Genomic DNA, 26316 nt, shown 5'->3' on the forward strand with positions numbered 1-26316 from the left:
GATAAATACATACATACATACATACATTTAATGAGTACATTGGATAGAAGCAATAAATTGCCTGATAGCAGTGGGCAGAAAAAAACCTGAGAAGTATACTGTGGTGGAGTGGGTTTAAAGTACTCCAAGAGATCGCCTGATGGAGGGGATTTTTCATGACGACATTAAATTTTGCCACCATCTTCTTTTACACAAAGCTTCCAGCATGTCCAGGGTTTGCCCTGTGATGGATAAGTTTGTTCAGGCATTGTGCTTCTTTTGCACTCAGGTTGCTTTCCCAGGACAACTTGTATTATGCAACACCACACTGCCTACTATGGACTGGTCGAAGTTTTCCAGCAGGTTGCTGCGCACATCAAAAGACCTGTGGCTGCTTAGCAAGTACAGACTGATCTGGCTCTTCTTCTATAGTGCCACTGAGTTGTTAGACAAGTCCAGTTTGTTGTTTATGTGAAACCACAGGTACTTGCAGCTCTGCATCCACTTCTATGTCACCCCTGAATGGTGCATTGTCTTGAGGTCTTCTTGGCACATTGGAAATCCACCACCAGTTCTTTTGTCTTGCTGATGTAGAGTTGTAGGTTGTTGTCTCTGCACCACTAAATTAAGTTCTCCATGACTTTCCTGTACTCTGACTCATCTTTATTATTAATGCAGCCTATGATGGTTGTGTCATCTCACAATTTCTGTGCTGGTATTGTGCTGGAAGTCTGTTGTGTAGAGGGTGAACAGGAAAGGAGAGACAGGACAGTTCCCTGACATGCTCCAGTATTACACACCACCATTTCTGACATATAGTCCCTCAGCCTCACAAACAGCTGTCTGCTGGTCAGGTAATCCATAATCCTGGAGATTGTGGGAACATCAAGATTCAAAGCCTTGAGCTTTTTCTCCAGTTGTTGAGGCAAAATGTTGTTAAAAGCACTGGAAAAGTCAAACAATATGATCCTGACTGTGGTGCCAAGTGGTAATAGGCTCTGTATGTGGCATGTAGATGAGAGCATCCTCCACATTTTAGAGCATCCTCCACTTGTATGTGCCTGATAGGCAAAACTGCAATGGATCCAGATGTTCTGAAAGAAGGTGTCATAGCTATTTTATGACCAGTCTTTCAAATGTCTTCATGATGTTTGAAGTAAGAGCAGCTGGTCTGAAGTTCTTGGGGTCACTGGAATACCCTTCCTTTGGCAGTGGGACCACACAAGATGTTTTCCACAGCTGGGGAACTTTCTGCAAATTCAGAGAAAGTGAGAATACTTGCTAAATGACCCTGCAGAGCAGGCTAGCACATGTTTTCAGAACCCTGAAGCTGATTCTACCTTAAAATATATTTACATAGCAGAAATTCTAAACCAGACAAGAGTTTCAAGATGCGTTGTTCACACTTTTCTGAAGAAGCACAAGGAAATGGGGAAGAATGAGGACTAGAAATGCAGTGGTCAAAAATGGAAACTGAGTGTATTTAAAGAAGAAATACATCAAACTGTCATCCCTTCAAAATCAGTTCTGAACTCAAAGAAAGCACTATAACTCAGAGAGGTCTTGTCAGGATTGGTCTTCATGGAATGCCCCCAAAAAGCCATTCCTCCAAAGTGAAAGAAAGTTATCTTGTGCCCAAAAATATGAATGCTTGGGTGCAGAACAATAGCAGGAAGTCCTTTGCACTGCTAAGCTACAATTTGAAGTTTATGACTCAAAAATTAATCAGTTTATTCATAGAAGAGCAAATACAAATGTAGTAGGTATTGTGGTCAGAATTAATGGAATCCTCAATACTGAGAAGTACAAGCAGACTCTCATGCATTATCTAATACCATCAGTACAGCCAAAATCTGCAGAAGGACTACGGCTAGTTTGTCAGGATGTTTTGAACAAAAGAGCAGCATATTTCTTCTTAGAAAACTAAACAAAAGTGTACATAAGATTTAGATTTTTACTGTTTACTGCTCTTTATATTAAACTGATATTTAGAATAATTTTTTTGAAATTATCTTTGCTTTACAGAATATTTTACATGTGCTTAAGACTTTGTCACAATATTTTGTATGTTTATATATTTAGGCTGGTCTACAGACAGTTGATGATAGTAAAATCATTTCTGCATAAGCCGTATTTTTGTCCTTTAGGAATAGCTTACCTGTGAAATTTCAGCCTGATTGTGAAACATTTAGAGGTCGCTCCATTCTGAACATTTATTAGTATTGTTACTACATACATACTCTTGCACATGGTTTTTAACTGGCTAAATGACTAGTAAACAATTAAAAAAATGAAATGGATAATTTTTCTAGTACTAAGGTGGAGGTCCTAAAGCATTCTAATAGTAAGTTTCTACTGCATTTAAGTCCTTTTTGAAGACAGAGTCTCAGCAGTAACAAAGGAAAATAGCCACCTTTACCAGACATTCCTAGACTTCTCAAACTGATAAATGAATCTGATGATCTAGTAACAGAAAGAACAATATCCTTCTCCAAAGTCCTTATGGAAAAATGTAAAGAAAGCCCCTAGTTGCTTCTCAAGCAACCACCATAGAAGTGGACAGATGATCCAGTCTTCAATGGATTTTGTGATCTGTCGGCACACGTAACGATAGTGAAGCAATGAAAGAGGAGAAAGTGTAATTGAAAAATACAATTACGTACTGACAAAGATTGAAGTACAAAAAACAGTTTATTCTTTGCCTGGTTGCAAAATTTTCCAGCATCATCAAAGATCATTCTAATCTTGTAAATTACAAGTGTGGAAAAGCTGTCTGCTGTTCAGTACAGATGCCATAAAAACTGCTAAATGGAATGACCTTTAAATGTTGTTTATTTTTGAAAGCATTGTGTGTGTTTATTATAAATATATAATATACTAGCAGAATACCCACGCTTCGCAGCGGAGAAGTAGTGTGTTAAAGAAGTTATGAAAAAGAAAAGCAAACATTTTAAAAATAACGTAAGATGATTGTTAATGTAATTGTTTTGTCATTGATATGAGTGTTGTTGTCATATCTATCTATTTATATTATATATATATATATATAGCAAAATACCTGCGATTGGCAGCGGAGAAGTAAAAAGAAAAGGAAACATTTTAATAATAACGTAACATGATTGACAATGTAATTGTTTTGTCATTGTCATGAGTGTTGCTGGCATATATATATATATATATATATATATACACACACAGACACATATATAAACATATATATACATATAAACATATATATAAATATATATATATATACACACATCTATACACATATATATATACAGTTATATATATATATATACACACATACATATATACATATACATATATACACATACTGTATATATACACACACACATATATACATACTGTATATACAACATATACATACTGTATATACAACATATACATATCTACATATATACTGTATATACACATATATATACAAATTTACATATATATATATTAGGGGTGGGACTCGATTAAAAAAATTAATCCAATTAATTAGAGGCTGTGTAAGAATTAATCTTGATTAATCGTATGTAATCGCACACGTAAATTTGCCCCAAATCGCAAATGTTTTTTTTTAATTTAAAACGGTTTTAGTGGGCGACAGAATCAAATAATAGACATGGACATGAATATTGTAAACTGAAGCTGTTTTAATTTCTGAAAAAAGCTTTTAAACTGCATTTGAATTCAAAACAGAAACAAAAATATCATCCCTGGTTAAAATTGGGCAGACTTAAAAATAAAGTGGTAGTTTAAGTACTTTAAGTACATTTTCAGAATAGTATTGTCTTTAAATAATAATAACCAAAATTTCAACATAAAGTGCAGTCAGAAACTTAAAAGGTAATTTGACCAGCTTACTCTTTAAACTCTGAGTAACATTAGCCAAAATTATTTTGTACATTAGGCTAAAACAGTGTGATCATTGAACATTTTGTAATTAGATGTATTTAGAATTACTAACGGTCACGGAAGTCCAATGATCCCCAGTAAGAGCCACAAAGTCCGCTTTCTGTAATGCATCTAATTTTGCTTGCTTTTCAGTGTGCACAAAACCATGCTTTTATCAAGGCTTCGCTCGGGAAGTCGAAATGATCAGTCGAGGAACGCGCTTTATTCCGACTCTAACATTTTTGTAGCTGTGATGTGTGCATCAGTGTAATGGATGTACCAGGAAATCATGCATTGACAAAAGTTCCCGCTTGCTTGGAATTGAAAGTGTGATTAAATGCGTTATTTTTAACGCGCTATGGAGTACATGCATCAAGCTTCTCAGCTGTGCTTGTGCTAAGAAAGGGAAAATTTTAAAAATAACGTAACATGATTCTGCTAACCTAATATTTTTCATACGCCCCAAACCAAGGAGATGCTAAGGTAAAATGAATCAGGTAGCGCGTACATAGTCAGTACATCCCTCTCAGGAATCGAACCTCGAATGGCGTTAGAGGCTTAAGACTCTACAATTGCCACAGCGTGTGGCTTGTCTATGCTAAAGTATGTATTGTAGATCGGGTATATATATACATTTATATATATATACCCGTGTACGCAGTGGAGAAGTAGAAGTTATGAAAAGAAAAGGGAACATTTTAAAAATAACGTAACATGATTGTCAATATACAGTAATTGTTTTGTGAGTGTTATTGAATGTTGCTGTCATCAAGGATTTGATTATCATTATTTCTTTCAATCAGGCTCGTATTTGTAGGATGTGTTCAAGTTACATTCCGTGTTTGTCAATCGCTGTAAAGATAAGAGGTTTCATTCATCGATTAGTTCCTTACTGCATCAATAAACAGCTCGCCTTCCTTTTTATCTGTGATGTGACAAACTGCATGCACGGGTTTTTTTTACACTGTCTTCCTTTAGCAGGACATTCACTTTTTCCACCGTGTGCTTTGTTTCCGCAGTAGCTGCACTTATGAATATGATTGTATGTATAAGACGCTTCATATTTTTTTGCTGCCTTCTCAATTGTGTAATTCGGTTTTTGTTCAGCACTCTTTGGAACTGTTGCTTTTTGTCTGCGCATTGCGCCAGTTCACGGAGCCGCTTGGTGTTCTTGCATCGAAGGTTCCCAGCTGTACTGGTGCCATCTCTCGTAATGTCAGCTAAGACCCGCACTTAAAAGTTTCTCTCGCAGTTTCAATGAGTTTGTGCCAAACACCACCCTGACCATCTCATCTTCCTCTGCATAAGCACAGTCCTTCACCCGTGAACATTTACCGCAGTGTTTGTATTGGATTGCCGCTGATGGACGGCCTTATATGGGCAGGCACTAAATTACAAACGCTAGTGGCAGCCTGTCTATGAACTTAATTTAATATAAACTTACGGTTCACGCCGTGCTTTGTTTCCGCATATGCATCATTTGCTTCATAATGTTTTCTGCCTTCTCAATTGTGAAATGGCGTTTTGTGCTTGGAGTTCTTCCTTGTTCTCTACGACTTACGTAGGAGGCGTGATGATGTCACACGAAACTCCCCCCACGCCATCTCCAACTCAAGACTCCATTACATTATATGGGGAAAAATAGCTTCCAGTTATGACCCTTATGCGTAGAATTTCGAAATGAAACCTGCCCAACTTTTGTAAGTAAGCTGTAAGGAATAAGCCTGCCAAATTTCAGCCTTCTACCTACACGGCAAGTTGGAGAATTAGTGATGAGTCAGTGAGTGAGTGAGTCAGTGAGTGAGTGAGTGAGGGCTTTGCCTTTTATTAGTATAGATAATAAATTATATAAATATATAATATATAATAATTCTAATATATAATATGGTCTATTAGGACCATCTTAATAAACATTAGATTAGGTTAGATTAGATTAGACTAGGTAAACTTTATTAATCCCAAGGTGAAATATGGATGCATGCAACAGCAGAAGCATGAAAAACAAATCTACATACATCAATCAATCAATAATGTATATTGTTTAAAAACTGCAAAAAGGACTTAAAATTGTAAAATGAATTTTAAGAGTATCAGCATTTAGTTTGGGGTGTCAGGAGGAAGAATTGCCTGATAACAGCAAGCAGAAAAGATTTCCAGAAGTGCTTCTTCTTCTTGTGTTTGTGTTACCAGTGTTCCCAGAACTAGGTGTTTCATCTTGCAGGACACCCTAGATATCATTGAGATTAGTTGCAGCACATGGCTCAAAGGCAACTCTGGTCTGTACCAGGAGCAGAGAAGGACAGCTGCGAGGGCTCTGAGAGTAGATAAACAGGCGTATCTATACTAATAAAAGGCAAAGCCCTCACTCACTCACTCACTCACTCACTCACTCACTCACTCACTCACTCACTCACTCACCCACTGACTCATCACTAATTCTCCAACTTCCCGTGTAGGTAGAAGGCTGAAATTTGGCAGGCTCATTCCTTACAGCTTACTTACAAAAGTTGGGCAGGTTTCATTTCGAAATTCTACACCTAATGGTCATAACTGGAAGGTATTTTTCTCCATTAACTGAAATGGAGTTGAGCTGGAAAGACGTGGGGGTGGAGTTTCGTGTGACATCATCACGCCTCCCACGTAATCAAGTGAACTGACTGTCAACGCAGTACGTAGAAAACCAGGAAGACCTCCAAAAAGCGCTTAAGAAAACATGCATTATATAATTGAGAAGGCAGCGAAACAATAAGAAGCGAGCGAGTGACATATACTACCATATTCATGAGTGCTGCTACCTCGGAAAGAAAGCAAGGTGTAAACCTAAACTTTAAATTAAGTTCATAGACAGGCTACGCTGGCGTTTCACATGCCCACGGGAATGCGGGATACAAGTTTAATGAGAGGACGCAGGATATAAACGAGAGTTTTGATCACTTTGTAACTAAGTTAAAATTGTAGGTGAAGGGGTGTGCTTATGCAAATTCCGAGAGACTGTGTTTGTGGGGGATTGACAGTTAAGGCGGGTGGGGGAGTCACGTCATCATCTCCCCTCCCATTTACCTAATTTCGCTCTGAGCTGAGCTCCGCTGCTAACGCCGTCTTCAAGCAACTTCCACACTGCCACCAAATACTCACAGAAAAATCCACAAGTTAATACACACTCTGTCTCTAGAGTTTCTCCACACTGAATCCTCCAGGCACTACTTACAAAAGGTTACATTGACAATCGTGTTACGCTATTTTTAAAATCTTTCCTTTTCTTAGCACAAGCACAGCTGAGAAGCTTGATGCATGTGCTCCATAACGCTTAAAAATAATGCATTTAATCACACTTTGCATTACAAGCAAAGGGAGCTTTTGTCAATGCATGATTTCCTGGTACACCGATTACATTGATCAGCGATCCCGATTCATTTTACCCTCACACCACCTTAGTTTGAGAAGAAGTATGAAAAATATGAGGTTAACACAGAAAACAGATCACCAATTCAAGCTTTATGAATAATCGATTCGCCATCAATAATTGTTTTGGTAAAGCCATCCTCCTTCCATTTTATAATTTTTCCGCCACTAGCCATGATTAAATGAACGGTAAAAAGTAAGAGCAAGCGAGGGTGACTTATTTAGGCAGGAATATATATGACAGCAACACTCATGACAATGTCAATCATGTTACGTTATTATTAAAATGTTTCCTTTTCTTTTTCATTACTTCTTTAACACACTACTTCTCCGCTGCGAGGCGCGGGTATTTTGCTATATATATATATCATATAATATATGAATGACCGCCAAAGAGCGCTGAGACTTTTGATATCATGAACGTGTGTACAAAGGGGTCTCCTGCCCAGCAAAAGTCGAGCAGCCAGCGCACGCATAGCTGTGCCGGCCTTTGAGACGCTGACTGCGCTTCTGCCTTAAGTCAAAGTGAGCACTTTTAATTTTTTCTTCCTCCCCTGCGCTATAGCCCAGACAAGTGCAAACACGGACCCCTTTTCTACACCACGGCAAAATAATATTAAGGCGATTCACACTTTCTTTTGCATGTATACGATTATGAGATCCTCAGCTCGGATTATGAAGATACGCACAGGAGTGGAGGACTGACAGTGCCATCACAGCTGATTAATGGTGGGGACGTCTCACCAGTCTACACAAGACCCACCACGACTGTCCCCAAAAGGCGATCATAACATCAGCGAACATATCTCTCTATACTATATAAAAGAAAAAGGCAACTTTCCTTTCTTTACACCTTTTTCCTTTTATCCCAAACCAAAGCCTTTCTCTCTTAACATGCAAAGGACACAAAATAATTTTCTTTAATTGCCGGTAAGGCACATTACCAGAGGCACAAATTTGAACGTTCACATAGAAAATGTAATTTCTATACCACAGCCGTCGTGTAGCACCTTTCAAAAGGGATCTACTACCGAGAGATGATCCATATACAGTATATATTTTAGCTGCTGTTAGTTACTTACCTGTTGTGTTACACAGTCTTTAAAATGTAGTTTACCCGCAACCACTCCAGTAGTGCTCAATGTACCTGTACTTCTTAAAACGTTAATGTTTTACTGTTTAATAACTTATAGACTATATTTTATTATTTTTCCCTTGCACTCAGTGACCAAAGCTATACACACACATATAGACACATACAAACATACACACAAGTATATGTATGTGTATATATATGTATGTATGTATGTGTATATATATATATATATATATACACACACACACACATACATACACACATATATATAATTTGTGTGTGTATGTATGTATGTGTGTGTATATATGATGTAGATAGGTATGTATATATATATATGTGTGTGTATGTATGTATGTATGTATGTGTGTTTGTGTGTGTGTATATGACAGCAGCAATCCAAGCTGTGAGAAAACAGTAAAAAGGAGGCGTGTCAGACGTCATGGTACATTTTCTGATGCAGCTAGACGAAAATAACTTTGTGACGCTGCCACCAAATACACAAAACAATTACTTTGACAATCATGTTACATTATTTTTAAAATGTTTCCTTTTCTTTTCATAACTTCTTTAACACATGACATCGCTATAAGCTGCTATTTTGCTATATATATATATATCACAGCGACACTCATAACAGTGACAAAACAATTACATTGACAATCATGTTACGTTATTTTCAAAATGTTTCCTTTTCTTTCTCTTTCCTTCTTTAACACACTACTTCTCCGCTGCCAAGCGCGGGTATTTTGCTATATATATATATATAGATAGATAGATAGATAGATAGATAGAGATATATATATATATATATAGATAGATATGAGAACAACACTCATATCAATGACAAAACAATTACATTAACAATCATGTTACGTTATTTTAAAAAATTTTTCCTTTTCTTTTTCACCTTCTTTAACACACTACTTCTCCATAAGCTGGTATTCTGCTATATATATATATATATATATATATATATATATATATATATATATATATATATATACTGTATATGACAGCAACACTCATAACAGTGACAAAACAATTACATTGACAATCATGTTACGCTATTTTTAAAATGTTTCCTTTTCTTTTTCATAACTTCTTTAACACACTACTTCTCCGCTGCGAAGCGCGGGTATTTTGCTAGTGTTAGATAAATCTGTGAGCAAGTGACACACCATCTGTGGTCTAGCGACCCATGTCCTGCTTACAGAGGAATCAAAGCATTACTCACATCCGAATCTGTTCCTCGGAAAGTCGCAGTTAGTGCGGCTGATGGAATGGTCCTTACGGATGACACAGCAGTTGTGACCCGCTGGGCTGGCTACTTTGAACAGTTGTTCAAAGCTGAACCTCCCTCTAGGGTGTTGGATATCTCTGGGTCCACGGTTCTTGAGGCTGATCCTCCAATTAGCTGTGAACCACCCAATCTCAGTACGATTGCACAGGTGGTGAACCAGCTGAGGAGAGAAAAGGCTGCAGGGATCTGTGGTATCCGGAGTGAATTTCTCCAGGCTGGAGGTAAGGCTGTCCTCCTGGCTTTGCAAGCAATCTTTGTTTCCATTTGGGAGACTGGCATCATCCCAACTGACTGGAAAACGGGACTTGTCATCTCTTCTGGAAAAGGAAGGGTGATCACCTGGATTGCAGCAACTACATGGGGATAACACTGCTCTCGGTGCCGGGTAAGGTCCTTGCTAGGGTCATCCTCAATAGGATCCGTGATCACTTGCTCTCCTACCAGCGACCTGAGCAGTCTGGTTTTACGCCTAAGAAGTCTACATTCGACCGCATCCTGGCACTGAGGATTTTCATGGAGCACAAATGTGAATATTGGCAGAGTTTCTTTGCAGCCTTTGTCGATTTTCATAAAGCATTCAACTAAGTTGTTCGAGCTGCCCTGTGGGACATCCTGAGGGTTCACAGCATCCTCTCGAGGTTGCTGGATATCATGGCTGGCCTGTACACTGGTACTGTGAGTGCTGTGCAGAGTGGAGGCAGAACCTCTGTCTTTTTCCCAGCTGATTCTGGGGTTCATCAGGGGTGTGTTCATGGACTGGGTGTTGGGCAAGGTCATGGGGTCCAGCGGCTGTGGAGCATCTGTTGGTGAAGAAATGTTCACAGATCTTGACTTTGCTGTGTTCTTTGCAGAGTCAATGGAGGCTCTGATCGGAGCTCTTGAGAAACTGAGCAAGCAGTATGATTGTCTGGGCTTGCGAGTGTCCTGGATAAAAACCAAGATCCAGGTCTTTAATGACCTCTTGGGCAAAGCCATCAGCAGTGTGTCTGTTTGCGGAAGGAGTGTCGACCTTGTCGAGAGGTTTACTTACCTTGGCAGTGACATTCATGTTTCTGGTGACTTTTCCTATGAAGTCAGTAGATGGATTGGGAGAGCATGGGGGGTCATGAGGTCACTGGAAACGGGTGTGTGGCACTCCCAATATCTATGCAAAAGGACGAAGGTCCAAGTCTTTAGAATCCAGGTGCTTTCGGACTTGCTATATGGTTGCGAGACATAGATGCTATACAGTGACCTGAGATGAAAACTGGGCTCCTTTAGTACTGTGTCTCTCTGGAAAATCCTTGGGTACTGTTGGTTTGACTTTGTGTCAAGTGAGCGGTTGCTGATGGAGTCTCAAATGAGGCACATTACCTGCATTGTGAGGGAGCATCAGTTACAGCACTACAGCCATGTGGCATGTTTCCCAGAGGGTGATCCAGCTCATAAGATCCTCATTGTTGGGGACCCGAGTGGCTGGACCAGGCCAAGGGTTCGCCCTCGTAACATCTGGCTGCGGCAGATAGAGGGTCATTTTCAGAGGGTAGGACTGGACCACATGTCTGCCTGGGGGTTTGCAAACTGGGATCCCGAGTTGTTACGTCATGTAGAGGGTGCAGCAACACACTGTACCAGTGCATGCTCCCCAACTTGACTTTGACTTGACTTGACTTCTTAGCACACCATGGAGGAAAGAGCCTGTGGCTAAAAATGCTCATATATATATATATTAATCTACAGTATACGTGTACAGTAAATGTGCAAAGCAACCTTATTATAAAAGCTGATTTTAAAGGCCAGTACAGATCTCCTTTAACTCTTTATTCATGGTTTAACTGTACAGTTATGTCTATGAAATGTCAAAATGCCCACTGGGAGCTAGGACTGGGTGCCTGGAGTCAGTAAGACTTCACCTTAAACAAGATATTAATTTTAATCAATTTTCTGAATATACTTTCCCTATTACAGTGTCGCAAGGATCCAGAGCCTGCCCCATCAGCATCAAGCATTTGCCTGGAAACAAACTCTAGATGGATTGCCAGTTCATTGTAGGGCGCACTCACTTGCACATACCAAAGCCGCACACACATACACAAAATCCTAATAATACACCCCAGTTCAGTACCTGGCTTTACTTTAAAATAGCTTTACCTAGAAGAATCCATGTGATTGTGGCTAAAATGTGTACACTCCACAAAGAATGAATTGAATATCATAAAGAGATCTTTCAAGAAGCATCACTAACAACTAGGCCACTATGATGCTCAAGTGCCATTATTGTATTTTTTTAATTTTCCATCAAACTTAGTTTCTGGAATGATGTGTTATTTTGCGGTTGATGATCTGTCAGTACTTGACACATTTAGGACAAATGCTGTGGATTATTCTTGTTGAAGTAGGGTTCTTCTAATCTCACTGATTTAATGTGTCCAGGAATTTGTTTCCTCCAAGACTTTAAAGATGTTCAGTAAAAAGGTTGTTTAAACTGGCCAGTGGCACGTGTGTGTGTGAATTTGCATTAAAATGCCCTCCAGTGATTCAATAAAGAGTCATGGGGTATCAAGGCATATCTAGCCAGCAACAGGGCTAAGACGGGAATCAACCATAAAGTAGGCAATAATAATGTTATGCACAGACAAAGTAGTTTCCTTAATTATTAGTTACAGTCAAACAGACTTGATTAATGGTCATTGTAAGACAATTTTAGAAAATGATTTCGAAATTCATAAAAGCTTACTTTATTATTAACAAAAGTATAAAACAATATACAAAAAAAACATTTTTATAATTTTAATTGATTGTCTACTGTATTGTGAATTAATAGAAAACTCAGTAGGTGCTTGATCACATAACTATTCAGTTAAAAAATATTTTTGAACATAAATATTAAAATGGCAAATACTTGATAGCAGTAAATTCTATTCACTGTATACTTTTGTTAACATACAACACCCCCCTTTTCTTTTTGGAGAAGAAAGGGACTGAAAGAAAATATTTTTAGCTTAGAGAAAAGCATGGTTTTGGTTCTTTAAAACTATTGTTAAATGTCACCTTGATTTCCTTGCACATATATTCTCTAGAGACAAAGGAGCCCGTAATATAAAGCAAAGTTTCATCATGTAATCTCACATGGAATTGTGTGCTCTATATCAACAATGAATATTCTCTATATTATATTTCTTTTAGGTGTGCTTTTTCCAAACATGTCCTGCGAAGAAATAAAGTGTGCAATTCAGGAGAAATTTGCACTTAACGGATTGTTCAAAAGAGGAGATATAATGTTAGGGGGAACTTTTATTAAAAACTTCAAAACAATACCACCAGATTTGTCTTTCACATCAAAACCTAAGCCCTGGAAATGTGAGAGGTAAGTTACCACATTCAGTCTTTTTAAACCAGCTGAGAAAATACTGAAATTTTCCACTCACAGATTATTTTGTATGTTTTATTTTTTCTTGTTACAGTTTTGAACTTTCTGTATTTCAAAGAGCGCAGACTATGATTTTTGCAGTCGAGGAAATTAATAGGGATGAATCTTTCCTACCAAACATAAGTCTTGGCTACCGACTGTACGACAACTGTAACAGTTTGCCAATGGGGCTTCGAGCTACAGTATCTTTAATCAGTAGCCTGAGTGATACCTTTACTGAAAACAATTGCAATGATGTTCCTCCTGTTCTTGCAATTGTTGGAGATCCAATATCATCACATTCCATTGCTTCGTCACGGATACTAAGCCTTTTCCGGGTGCCAATGGTATAGTACTGTGATCTTTGGGCAAAGCAAATATTTCTTCTGTTTGTTAAATGCAATTTTCAGCTAAGTTCTTTTAATATAATATTACATTGTATACATGACCTAGGAATATAATTTTAAAAAACTGTTTAACTATCAATATTGTCTATTGTGCAATAAAACATCAGTTTTTATAATCACTAACTCATATGAGCTGATGGCATTGGGGAATTATTTATAATTGATGCTGCTTAATATTTCTGCAATTGATATACTCATCTGAAATATGAGTGTTTCACATGAACTACTGTTCAACTACAATACAGTAAATGCTTTTTAATTTTTATGTGGATAGGTTTTATTCACTGAGGACCAGAAGTGATATTTAATAAATAATATATTTTACACAATATATTTGTATTGTTGATACTTTTAACAGAATTTACAAAATGCACAAGCTTAAAAAGATGTAAAATGTTATACTTACTAGTTAAACAGTCAAATAGACTTGATTAAAGGTCATTGTAAGACTAGTTAAAGTATTAAGCTGAAAACAAACTGCAAATCATACTTTCATAATAATAGCTAGAAAAGAAAAAAACATATTGAAGGTAAAACACAATACAGATGATCAGCAAAAGTAATCAGTCAGTCAGTCATCATCATCCAACTTGCTATATCCTAACACAGGGTCACAGGGGTCTGCTGGATCCAGTCCCAGCCAACACAGGGATCAAGGCAGGAACAATTTCCCGGGCAGGTCGCCAGCCCATACAAAGCACAATTTAGGATTGCCAATGCACCTAACCTGCATGTCTTTGGACTGTGGGAGGAAACCCACGCAGACACGGGGAGAACATGCAAACTCCACGCAAATAGGACCCGGGAAGCGAACTCAGGTCTCCTTATTGCGAGGCAGCAGTGCTACCACTGCGCCATCCAACAAAACAAGAGTTATAAACACTTATTTACTATCCAATGTTCTGTGTAAAAAATCAATGTGCCATGACAGTTATGTTTTCAAGACAGTATGGTACTTCTGTAGCAAATGCCAAATGTTTTCTCCTTTAGGTGAGCTATTTTTCAACATGTTCCTGCTTAAGCAATAGAAAGGAATTTCCAACCTTCTTCAGAACAATTCCAAATGATGATTTTCAGGTGAAAGCCATGGTAGAAATAATTAAATATTATAAGTGGACATGGATAGGCGCAGTAGGTACTGATGATGACTATGGGCAGAATGCCCTAAAAGCTTTGCATGAGCAAGTCAAAATGTTTGGTTGCATCTCCTTCTCAGAAACAATTCCCAGATTCAATGACAAAAGTAAAGTGGAGCAAATCATCACAATTATAAAACAATCCTCTGCTAAAGTCATTGTTGCTTTTGCATCAGAAGCTGAATTGCTAACTTTGGTAAAAGAAATAGTCCGGCAAAATATTACAGGGAGGCAGTGGATTGCCAGTGAATCCTGGAGTACATCTTCATTACTGGCCACCAAGGAAAACTTCAGATCTTTTGGAGGCACCATTGGTATAGCAATTCGCAGAGTACAAATTCCAGGACTGGAGAATTTTTTCTTTCAGGTTCAGCCCAAATTTGACCCAAATAATAATTTACTGATCCAGTTTTGGGAAACTTTATTTGAATGTAGATTTCCAGAAAATGTCACACAAAGCAATTCATCTTTGGTTTTAAGTAAAGTATGTACTGGACTGGAAGATATTAAGAGTACTAAGTCAGGATACACTGATACATCTGATATGCGAGCAGTTTATAATGTGTATAAAGCAGTGTATGCCATAGCTCATGCCCTTCATGATTTGATGTCATGTAAAGAAGGAAATGGGCCTTTTACCAACAGACGCTGTGCTGATATTAAAAATCTGCAGCCCTGGCAGGTATGAAGTGGGATCTTTGATACTAAACCCTACCTAAAAAAACAGATTTTTTAAAAATATTTTTTTAAATATATCACTTACAAATTATAATGTCTAAAAACACATTCTTTACAAGATTATTATAAAATAATTATTATTTAAACATTTTACTTTGAGTCTTTGTTTATGTCATTATTTCAACTGTAAATTTGACCCCCCTTATACTTGTTTGTAACACACCCTTTACTCATCAACAAGAGTTCATATGATTCTTGTTAAAGCAGCAAATTTGCAAACGTAGAGGTGAATATCGACGGTTGCAGGAATTGAGGATCATGCCGACTACATCGACCTATCCACGGACCCAGCCCACACTGAAATGGGTGCCACAGGAACGCTCCCTCAGTGAGCTATCAGATAAAAAAATCTGAAATGAGGCAAGCCTCCTAGTAGTTCTTCTCCTTGTCCTTCTTCTCAGAAGTAGTCAAGCCAACAAAAGTCTTTCAATTCACAAACTCTTCAAAATTATTTTAATTTATTATTACAATACCAAACCATTAGCTGATAAAAGCATTTTTAATACAAAATGTTTAAAATAAATCTAAAAACAGTATTAATAAATGACTGGTTGGCTTTGTAATCTAGCAGTTCATGTTGGGCTTTAAAAGTGAAGACAACTATAAAACCCTGCCAAAAATCTGAAATTCCTATACTGTACTTGAATTCTAATAATATACTGTTAAAATTAATATTCAAATGGTAAATCAAGGGTGTTTTTTGAAAAAAAAAAACACTAATTATAAATGTATTTTAACATAATTATTAAGGTTTTTAGGTTTAATAAGGTTTTAAGGTTTAAAACTTTCTTATGCTGTAAATGTCCAAGTAAAACAAACGTTGAACCTAAGTATAACTTTTGCATTTGTTTGATTAAAAGGAACAAAAGCTTGTTCTGTTTACTGAACGGGATGACATTTACTGATTTTTTTCTTGTTCTTTTCTCCTTAAGCTTCTTCATTATTTGAAAAAAGTTAATTTTACCAATAAGCTTGGAGAAAAGATAACCTTTGATGAAAATGGAGATCCACCTGCGGTTTATGATATAGTAAACTGGCAGCTTGATGCAGATGGTTCTGTGATGATCAAAAATATAGGCCTTTTTGATGAGTCAGCTGGTGTAGGAAAAGAACTTGATCTGAACAAAGAAAGCATCTTCTGGAATCCAGCTTTTGGATCAGTAGGTCATGCAATTTATTGAATAATTACTGATCCTACTTAAGAATTAAAGTAAAAAATAATTATATTTTAATGAAGTCTGATACTTGAACCTAATAAAGGAAAAAAAATGTTTTGTAATACTAGAAATATCTGTGTTTTATGCTAAAGGCTAAAATAATGAGCAAGAGTATCAATTAATAGATTCATCCATTTTCTAGGCAACATATCTTTGTAAGAGTCTCTGTAAATAACCCAGCTGAAGGTACTCCACCCCAAAACTATACTATCTATCTATCTATCTATCTATCTATCTATCTATCTATCTATCTATCTATCTATCTATCTATCTATCTATCTTAATGTGGACACCCAAGTACTTGTAGGAGTGGACCATCTCTACATCCACTCCTTGAATAGTGACCGGACATAAATGCTCTTTGGTGCAGCGAAAGGCAATAATCAGTTCCTTGGTTTTGGTGATATTAAGACAGTTCTCTTAACACCAAGAGACAAAGTTCTCCATGTATACTCCTATACTTTTACTGGGATGATAACATCCCTTCAAGAGAGTCCCACCCAATCAAAAAACTCATTAAAAGGGCAAGCTCAGTTATAGAATGCCCTGTGGACCACCTGGAGGTAGTAGCAAAGGAGAGAATTAAAACAAAACTGTCAACAACAACATTTATCTATAGAGCACGTTTTCATACAAATGATTCAGCTCAAAGTGCTTTACAAGATGAAGAAAGAAAAATATAAAAATAAGATTAGGCAATGCTAAGTAACAAAGAATAAAGTAAGGTCTGATGACCAGGAGGACTGAAAAAAAAAAATCTTCAGGGGTTCCAAGGCCACGAGACCGCCCAGCAACCATGGGGCATTCTACCTAACATAAATGATCGCAATCAGTCCTCATGGTTTTCAGGCTTCATGTGGAAGAATTACATAGTGATGGTCATGTGGACATCTGGCCTTCCATCCATTGATGTAAGGACTATTATTATTATTATTATAATTATTATTATTATGATAACGATACACATAGTTTTTCTGACACACTAACGCTGAATACTTGCAGCCAATGAATTATTCCACAGAAGTGCGTCAAGAGGTGTCACTGGAGCTGCTTTATACCAACAGGGATACAAGTACATCTGTATAATGCCTCATTATGACTGGAACAGCCAAGTCAGAACTTTTCTTTCTTTTGAATTTTCTTGCTTTGTAATCATTCCAGTGTGTGATCAGACCAAAGTGTCTATATCTATCTATCTATCTATCTATCTATCTATCTATCTATCTATCTATCTATCTATCTATCTATCTATCTATCTATCTATTTATAAAATTATACTGTATATTCTTATCTTTAGATTCCAGAGTCTGTTTGCAGTAACAGCTGTTTGCCAGGCACAAGAAAGGCTACTAGAAAAGGAGAGCCAGTATGCTGCTTTGACTGCATTTCTTGTGCAGAAGGAGAAATTAGCAGTGAGACTGGTAGGTGACACCTTTATTTTCATATACATGTAAAAATGTATAAATGTCTAGTACAGGTTGGGAAATCATGTTTAGTCAAAAATGCAGTTTACAGTGACAACATATCACAGGATGACTTCACTTTGCATTTTTTAATTATTTACTTCAAGGGGATTTTTGTGAGAATCAGGAAACATTCTTGTAATGGTGAGCTGTGTAACATAGATATGGTCTCTGTTTTTGGTTTTAGTGTTTTGACACTCACCGTCAGTACTTTTTAAATTTTGATTCTTTAATGAATATTCAATTTAATAATATAACTCCCAAATGGAATTATACAGAGCTTCATTCTGTTTTAACAGTCTATAACGTATCCATTAAAAGTTTATTTAGATGGATATGTATATACTCAGGTTATTTAGAGCAGCTTGCTTTAGTTTTCTTTAAAATATTTTCAATACACATAATCTCAAAGTTATTGAAACAATAAGCTATATGTAGTTGATTCAGAAAATATGCAGACCTCTTCACTTTTTTCACATTTTGCTATGTTGCAGCCAGCAAAAATCTTAAAATCATTTTTTCCCTCATCAAGCAACACTTAGCACCTCAGAATGACAATGGAAAAATGTAATTAAAAAATATCTAAAATATCACATTAACACAAGTATTTAGACCCTTTAATCAGTGCTTAGATAGCAGCGATGTCAGCCTTGTGTTTTCTTAGGTATGACACAACAAGATTTGCACGCCTGTATTGGAGGATTTTCTGCCATTCTTCTCTACAGGTCCTCTCAAGCTGTTAGGTTGGATGGAGACTGTTGGTAGACAAAAATGTCCAAAGTCTGCCTGCACCACTCAGGTGAACTCCTGTGTTATCTTTGCTTTGTGCTTAGGGTCATTGTCCTGTTGTAAAGTGAACCTTCAATCCAGTCGAAGCTACAGAACACTCTGAAACTGGTTTTCATTAAGGATATCTCTGTACTTATCTCAGACTAGAGAATCTTGTTTCTCACAATCTGAGAGACCTTCAGGTGCCCTTTTGTAACCTCCAAGTGGGCATCGCTTTCTCTGAGTCTTTCACTGTAGTGACACTTCTGTCTGGGCACTCTGTCATAAACCCCAGATTGGCGGAGTGTAGCAGTGATGATTGTCTTCCTGGAAATTTCATCTATCCCCAAAAATGATCTCTGAAGTTCAGCCAATGTGATAATGGGGTTCTTGGTCTTTTACCATGGCCCTTCTCCCATGATTGTGCAGTATGGCTAGATAGCCAGATCTAGGAAAAGTTGTGATTGTTCCAAGCTTCTTCCATTTAAGAATTATTTAGGTATTTGTGCTCTTGGAAACATTCTGTGCTTAAGGAATTTTTGGTAGCTATTCCCAGATCTGGGCCTTAACACAATCCTGTCTCTAAGCTCTGCAGGCAATTTCTTTGAGTTTGTGGCTTGGTATTTGCTCTGATCCACATTGTCAACTGTGAGACCTTATATGGGCAGGTGTATGCCTTTCCTAGTCATGTTCAGTCAATTGAATCGATCATATCTGGACTCCAAATAAGGGGTAGAACTATCTCAATAAAGGTAAGTAGAATGGGATGCACCTGAGCCAAATTTCAAGTGTCAAAGCAAATGGTCTGAATACTTGTGTCAATGTGCTCTTTCAGTGTTTTATTTTTAATACATTTTCAAAAAATTCTAAAATCTTGCATTTGCTTTGTCATTCTGAAGAATTTGAATGTTGCTTGATGGGGGGAAAATTCATTCAAATGATTTTAGCACAAGGCTGCAACATAATAAAATGTGAAAAAGTGAAGGGGGTCTGAATACTCTCTAATTCCACTGAATGAGAAGATTGTGTTGTCTATTTAAATTTCAACAATCTCAGCACATTATACGAGATGTTGAGCATGTCACAAACTGCATGTCAGAAGTAAAAACCAATCATTTCTATTCATGCCTGTAACTAATTTGAGACTTTTAGTGATTCATTGATTCTATACTGTATATCATACAATTTATATGTTTGTGTATACATTTATATTTTAATCTTTGTTTTTATTTTTGAAGATTCCATTGAATGTCTAAAGTGTCCGTCTGATTTCTGGTCTAATTCACCAAGGAATCAATGCATTTTGAAAGACATTGAGTTTTTATCATATGAAGATGTAATGGGAATTACATTGTCTACAACAGCCTTATCTGGATCAGCTTTATCTTTTATCATATTTATTGTTTTTTTCCACTATAGAAACACGCCAGTTGTAAAGGCTAACAACTCTGAGCTAAGCTTTCTTTTGCTGGTATCTTTAGCCCTTTGCTTTCTTTGTTCTCTGTGCTTTATTGGAAAGCCTACGTCTTTGAACTGCATGTTAAGGCATGTGGTGTTTGGAATCAGTTTTGTTCTGGCTATTTCATGTATTCTTGTAAAGACTATTGTTGTAATAATGGCATTCAAAGCTACGCTGCCTGGAAATAATATGATGAAATGGTTTGGTGTTGTACAGCAGAGAACTACTGTGTTCTTGTTTACTGTAATTCAAGCCATAATATGTTTAATTTGGTTAAGTTTGTCTCCCCCTGTTCCAAATAAAAACAGTAAATATCAAAATGGAAAAATTATATTTGAGTGTGATATTGGTTCAACAGCAGGATTTACTTGTCTGTTAGGCTACATTGGCTTTCTGGCCTGTGTTTGCTTTGCGATTGCTTTTCTTGCAAGGAATCTACCAGACACTTTTAATGAAGCAAAATTCATCACTTTTAGCATGTTGATCTTTTGTGCTGTTTGGATAACATTTATACCAGCTTATATCAGTTCTCCAGGGAAACACACAGTGGCTGTTGAGGTATTTGCAATTTTAGCTTCCAGCTTTGGCCTCCTCTTTGCGATATTTGCTCCGAAATGTATTGTTATTTTATTTAAGCCTGAACTCAATACTAAGAAAGCATTAATGGGAAAAGGATCTGCAGACAAATAAATCTGTTAAAATTAATTTACGTAGTATACTGTAAATAAAAATGTGTAATTTGCATTGTTCTATATTTTATTTCTTTTCTCTTTTTCATTTTGTGATTTCATTCGTACAAATTTTACAAAAAATGGGTTTTAATGCTATGTTTTCCTACAATATAAAAACAGATACATTGTAGATTGTAATTGTCTAGTTAGTTGCATATGTTGCATCCAGGGAGCCATGTTTGGGTTATAAAAGTATTTCAGCATCTTCATCCAAACCACTCTATAGCACAAGACAGACAATCTGTACTTTTCAAAAAGTGGCATTGCCATTAGCCTATGTCCATTTTCTCATGGGTTTCCTCCAAGGACCCCGGTTTCCTCTGTTATGATTAAACACACCACATTATCCTTAATGGCATTTGGTTGTGGTTGTGTTTGAGTGTACCAAGCACTGAGCTTATTCACGTGTTGCTTTGACAGGTATAAAATGGATATGAAAATGGAAAGAGAGACACATACATGCATTCACTTGGCAGTTCGACACACATGTCTCTCAGCATTATTGTAAAACATACAGAGTTAAATTTCTCATCAAAAATGTTAAACCTGAATCCATCCTTCCATTACATTTTTTATGATTGGGTGTACCTCGTTACTTGTTTCATTGTTGTGTATTTGTTACTTGCTAATTAAATGATAAACCAAATAGTTAATTCACTTCATACATTTCATTTTATTTAAACGTTCTTTAAAATCTGTGGAAATGAATATTAAAACCATTTCACACCATTTACGCCTTAAGATGGAAAACTATACTCTAATTTCTAGGCATACAAAGGAACATTAAATATTTATTTTCAAAGTGTCAAAACTTGGTTTATATTTTATGGTGGAAAGAAAGTATTGTAAATTAAAATGTTTAATTCATTAGTTGCCCCCACTCATTAACACAAATAGCCTGATCCTACAAAAATCTTATCATGTAGCTAAACTCAATATGCATATATAGTAACAGACACAAACAAAAAGTTTTGTTGTTGCTCAACCAGGAATTATACTGGGTAATGCACATCATATGAGCATCTTTGATACAGGGCTGGTTTTTGGTTCTAGCATCTCAGAAATGGCTTCTGTGATCTTCTGGGATTTACTTACTACAGTCTTTTAAATTTACAGAGAATAGTGTTGTTTTATAGTGTTATCAGATCACCTAACACTAAAGGTATCAACTAAGCTCTTAGGTCATTTTCTGAATGGGAAAAATATCAAAATTAGCTCTACAACTGTTATCAGTAACCTCTTATATTTGTCACTGTTCATATTATATCCCACATATTCAGCCTTAAGGACCTCTGTGCTGGATTGCTTCCTAACTGGGACTATCTTTACTACCAACCCTTTATTTCAACCCAGTTTTACCGGCAATAGGGATCTTCACAAAAGAACCCACATCTGCACTATACTAGTTACTGCAGCAGTTCAGGGAATGGGCAATCTAGCTTCTTGTTTTGCCAGTAAAGAAAGAAGGCATTGTCCTTTAAGCTTTTACTTGAAAACTATTTTTGCATCAAAAGCATTAACAGCAAAAACTATACTCATACAAAGAATCATACACACTGGGTGTCTTAACTCTTCATACAGTGAAAGTAACTGAAATAAGACACTGATGATAATTCCATTCCCAAGTGTCTTCTACTCTGGCAAATTACGTGTTCTCAGCCAAAGCACAGATATAGTGGGAATGGGTGGGCTCCTCTGAAAAATGTCATCTTTTATAATAGCAGTAACTCATCCTCCTCTATCCTAAAAAATGAGCAAATGTATACTGGCAACATAGCATATGGACATTATGTTTCTTACATTGTTATCAGAAGCTCAAAGTTAATTCTCTGAGACTCAACTCTAAGTAAGCATAAAAAAAAATCAAATTTTTGCTTCATGTTTCAACTTCTTCAGCTCACATTCAAACAATCTAGATGAGAACAGGCCATTCAGCACAACACAGGCTTCCCCTGGTCTGTTAAGACATAATGGGGAATGCCGACTCTCACAAAGAGCTAACTCCTGTGCGATATTTTTAGAGGTGGCTGTATAACAGGTAGCACAATCAACCAGGATTAATATGTACTTAGCTGAGGGATCAAGGTGTTGTTATCGACTCAATTTGTACTCCAAGGGGATGTCAACTAGAGGAATGGGAATCAGAGAAGTGCGGTCTCTCCTAGGAACCTGTCATAATTGACAATCTGGGCAAGAAGTACAAAAGTGACAAACCAGCTTGTTGATCCCTGACCAATAAAATTAGATTTTAATGCTCTCAAATGTCTTGTCAGCTCCCAAGTGGGCACCTAGGAGGTGGGCATGAGCTAGCTCACAGACCTGCTACCTGAAAGGCTGAGGGACAAGCAGCAATGACCTCACCTCATGTTCTTCTATCTGATAAAGGAGATCAAGACAAATTGAGACTCTTGTGGCATGATATGTTGTGTGCCCTGGCATTTTCCAGAAGAGCTGCATTTTTGGTGAAGTTAAGGGAATCATTGCTCCATTATTCCCATTTACTGGAAGCCTAGGTTCACCTAAATTGAAAATGTAACATAGAGAGGATCAGGGTTGACCTCAATGGGAATAGTTTCCAACCAGGACAGTGCAGCATTGACCGATGTTACTTTTGACTGTGACGTTGCAGCCTCCACCACATCACAACTGTGTGGCCACATGAATCCTCAATGCTGGCTGTAAACATGGCATGGAGACAGCTTGGTACAGAGTCTCTCTGACCATTACATGGTCCAAAGGCCTCCCAGGAGTGGATTGTGTGTTACTGCTTTTGATTTCAGACCAGTCTCAACACCAGTATTTTTGAACAAGGTGGATTCCTAAGGACCGCTACTGGAAGTGCTCTTAATATATCTCTGTAATTGTTATGCATAATATATGAGGCTGATCTATACCACTGAGTGTCCCTGTGAATACAGGTCAGACAAGTATTTCCTGTAAGCTACTGTTGCAGCAATACAAATCGGCGAGCATCAAAGAAACTGTTGCTGCTGGAATCAATACATGTTGTAACCTTGTGCTCCTCTACAAGCACCATTCCTATACAGGGAAAAGACAAGGGGTGAGCAACTTAACAGTAACTTCCTCCTATCGTCCAGATGGAGTCCATAGTCTTGTTGAGCGCAGGGCAGTTGGGGATGGTGTGCCACGCCTCCCCATACCTGAAATAGAGCAGGGTGAACGTGCATTTCTCCTTGGGCCTCATTACGGGTTCTGTTCCACTGTGGGAGGTCTAACGGTGGGCAACACGCCTGTTCTGAGCACTGCAAACTGTGAGGCTACCCTATGGCACTCCAGGGTATCGATCAAGGCCTCTGGGTTTTTGTATGCTTGTCTTCGAACCAGCTGGGTGAGGAATTCAAAAAAGGGAGTTTACTAGTAGGTTACAAGCTCCACATTTTTTTTTTGCATCATTAACCATCACATTGTTTTTCCCCAGATTTCAAATGCATGAGGATGGGACAGCTGCTCGGGGTGAAACCTCCACTCCCTGCATATCTTTACCTGCTGGTCCAGTAAAATGCCATAACCTTTTAATAACTCAGCCTTGAGTGTGTCATAATTAGTGGCGGCCTCCTGCCGAAAGTCATAATAAGTTTGCTGTGCTTTGCCCTTTAGAAACATGTAGTATGTTGGCCCAGAGGTGCTAGGCAGTGGTATGTTTAGCAAGCTGCATCCGATACTCTCCCACCTGAACCTGGAGATTCTGAAGTTCCACATCCACAGAGGTGAGGACTGATTTCAGGTCTTGCTCTTCACACATTATTTCTGCAAAAATTCTGCCAACTACACCAACTTTGGAATAAACAGAAACAGACCATGATAAACAGTTGAGGAGTACCAATGTGGTACCCCATGTGAAGGCAGTGCCAAACCTCAAGCATGAACACATAAACACAGTCCTGGTTTCAAAAAAAGGGATGTTTATTACACAATACCTCATATAAACAATAAATAGGTTGTTTCTTCTTTCTTCTCCTTCCCTCTCTCTCTCTACACCATACTGTTCCCCTCCAATCGAGTGTTGCCTATCTCTGCTCTCAGCTCAGGCTCGACAGGATAAGGCAGTGTAGTCCCTTTTATTGAAGACACAGGAGTACTTCTGGTGTCAGGGCTTTGCCTCTTGGAAGCACTTTTGGGTTATACAAAAACCCCAAATAATAGGCAGAACCCACTGGCAGCACCTCCAGACCCCATCAGGACTGAAATATCAGACTATAATTCCCGACATTCTCTGCGGGTATCCGAACAGGTAACAATATCTAGGGTTGCAGCCATCTAGAGTACAGGGAGAGACAATAGGCAGGAATTACTGCTCTCCTCCGGCCTTCCACATTATGGGTGTCTCATCCAGGTACAGAATACAAACCAACTCCAGCTTCTGATGGTCCATCCATTATTTTATACTGGCTGGGCACGGAGACATCTTTCTGTCCAATTCAACGTTTCTTCCGTCCAAGCCTTCTTTTTCCCAGCCGGGATGCCCGTCCCCTACATCCCTGTATACTTGAGAATAAGTAAAAAAAAAAACAGCAAATTAGCAGATATGTCTTTACAGATGGAGCTCATGAATGAACTGAATAGACTATTCAAAATGGTGGTTATTCAGAGGCGAGACAGGAAGGGGCGGGTCCAGGGAAACCAGAACTGGAAATGAGGTCATCAAATGCAAATTCCTTCCATGGGCCTGCAGAGGGAGAAAGGGAGAAAGTATTAGATGACAGTGCCAATCCCAGGTCTGGTGGATATTTAGTTATCTAAGGTCGTAAGCTGCCTCCCATGCACACGTTTGTGACAAGTGGTTTAAATCCTTTCTGACTGATAGACAAGAGTTTATTACACTTGGAAACTGCAGGTCCAGCTAAGTGTTTGTCACACAAGGAATTCCTCAGGGCCTTGTCCTCAGCCCTTTGCTGCTCTATATCTACATACTTTCCCTTGGCCATATTATTTGTAGCTTTTGACTGGGTTTTTATTTCTACGTAGAAGATACTTAGACATATTTCATTGTTAGAAGTAAAATGTTGGGCAAAGCTTTCTTAACTCACAACTTGCATCGGTGAAATTAAAACCTGTATTGAATATAACTCTTTAAATTTAAAATGCAGCAAAACCAAAGCCATGCTAACTGGAACTAAAGCTCAGCTTAAAAACATAAAATCCTTCTCAGTCACCCTTGGTGATGATATAATCAGGCCTTCTATTTCTGCTAGAAATATTGGTGCTATTTTTGATTCCTCCTGTTCTTACTCTACCCACATAAACCACATTAAGAAACTTTCTTACTTCCTGTTTACTCATTGCTCTATTTTTCTAATGCTATGAAACT

The 26316-nt window shown here is 37.7% G+C and overlaps 1 protein-coding gene across 1 annotated transcript; it reads left to right on the forward strand.

Moving 5' to 3' along the window:
• The first annotated feature begins 1126 nt into the window (after positions 1 to 1126).
• LOC120530277 (extracellular calcium-sensing receptor-like) lies at positions 1127 to 20946 on the forward strand. The gene is made up of 7 exons (XM_039754662.1): positions 1127 to 1247; positions 12846 to 13026; positions 13124 to 13415; positions 14466 to 15293; positions 16282 to 16509; positions 17864 to 17987; positions 20036 to 20946. Exons 1-7 carry the CDS (start codon positions 1127 to 1129, stop codon positions 20944 to 20946), a joined length of 2685 nt encoding a protein of 894 aa, XP_039610596.1.
• The last annotated feature ends 5370 nt before the right edge of the window (positions 20947 to 26316 follow it).

The sequence above is a fragment of the Polypterus senegalus genome, chromosome 1 (genome assembly GCF_016835505.1).
Source record: "Polypterus senegalus isolate Bchr_013 chromosome 1, ASM1683550v1, whole genome shotgun sequence".
Lineage (NCBI taxonomy): Eukaryota > Metazoa > Chordata > Cladistia > Polypteriformes > Polypteridae > Polypterus > Polypterus senegalus.

Excerpts from the sequence above, each read along its gene's own strand:
- LOC120530277 (XM_039754662.1), top strand. The coding sequence starts at position 1,127 with ATGTTTGAAGTAAGAGCAGCTGGTCTGAAGTTCTTGGGGTCACTGGAA. Across the intron at positions 15,294-16,281 it reads AAAATCTGCAGCCCTGGCAG|CTTCTTCATTATTTGAAAAA; the intron begins GTATGAAGTGGG and ends TTTCTCCTTAAG. Across the intron at positions 16,510-17,863 it reads GGAATCCAGCTTTTGGATCA|ATTCCAGAGTCTGTTTGCAG; the intron begins GTAGGTCATGCA and ends TCTTATCTTTAG.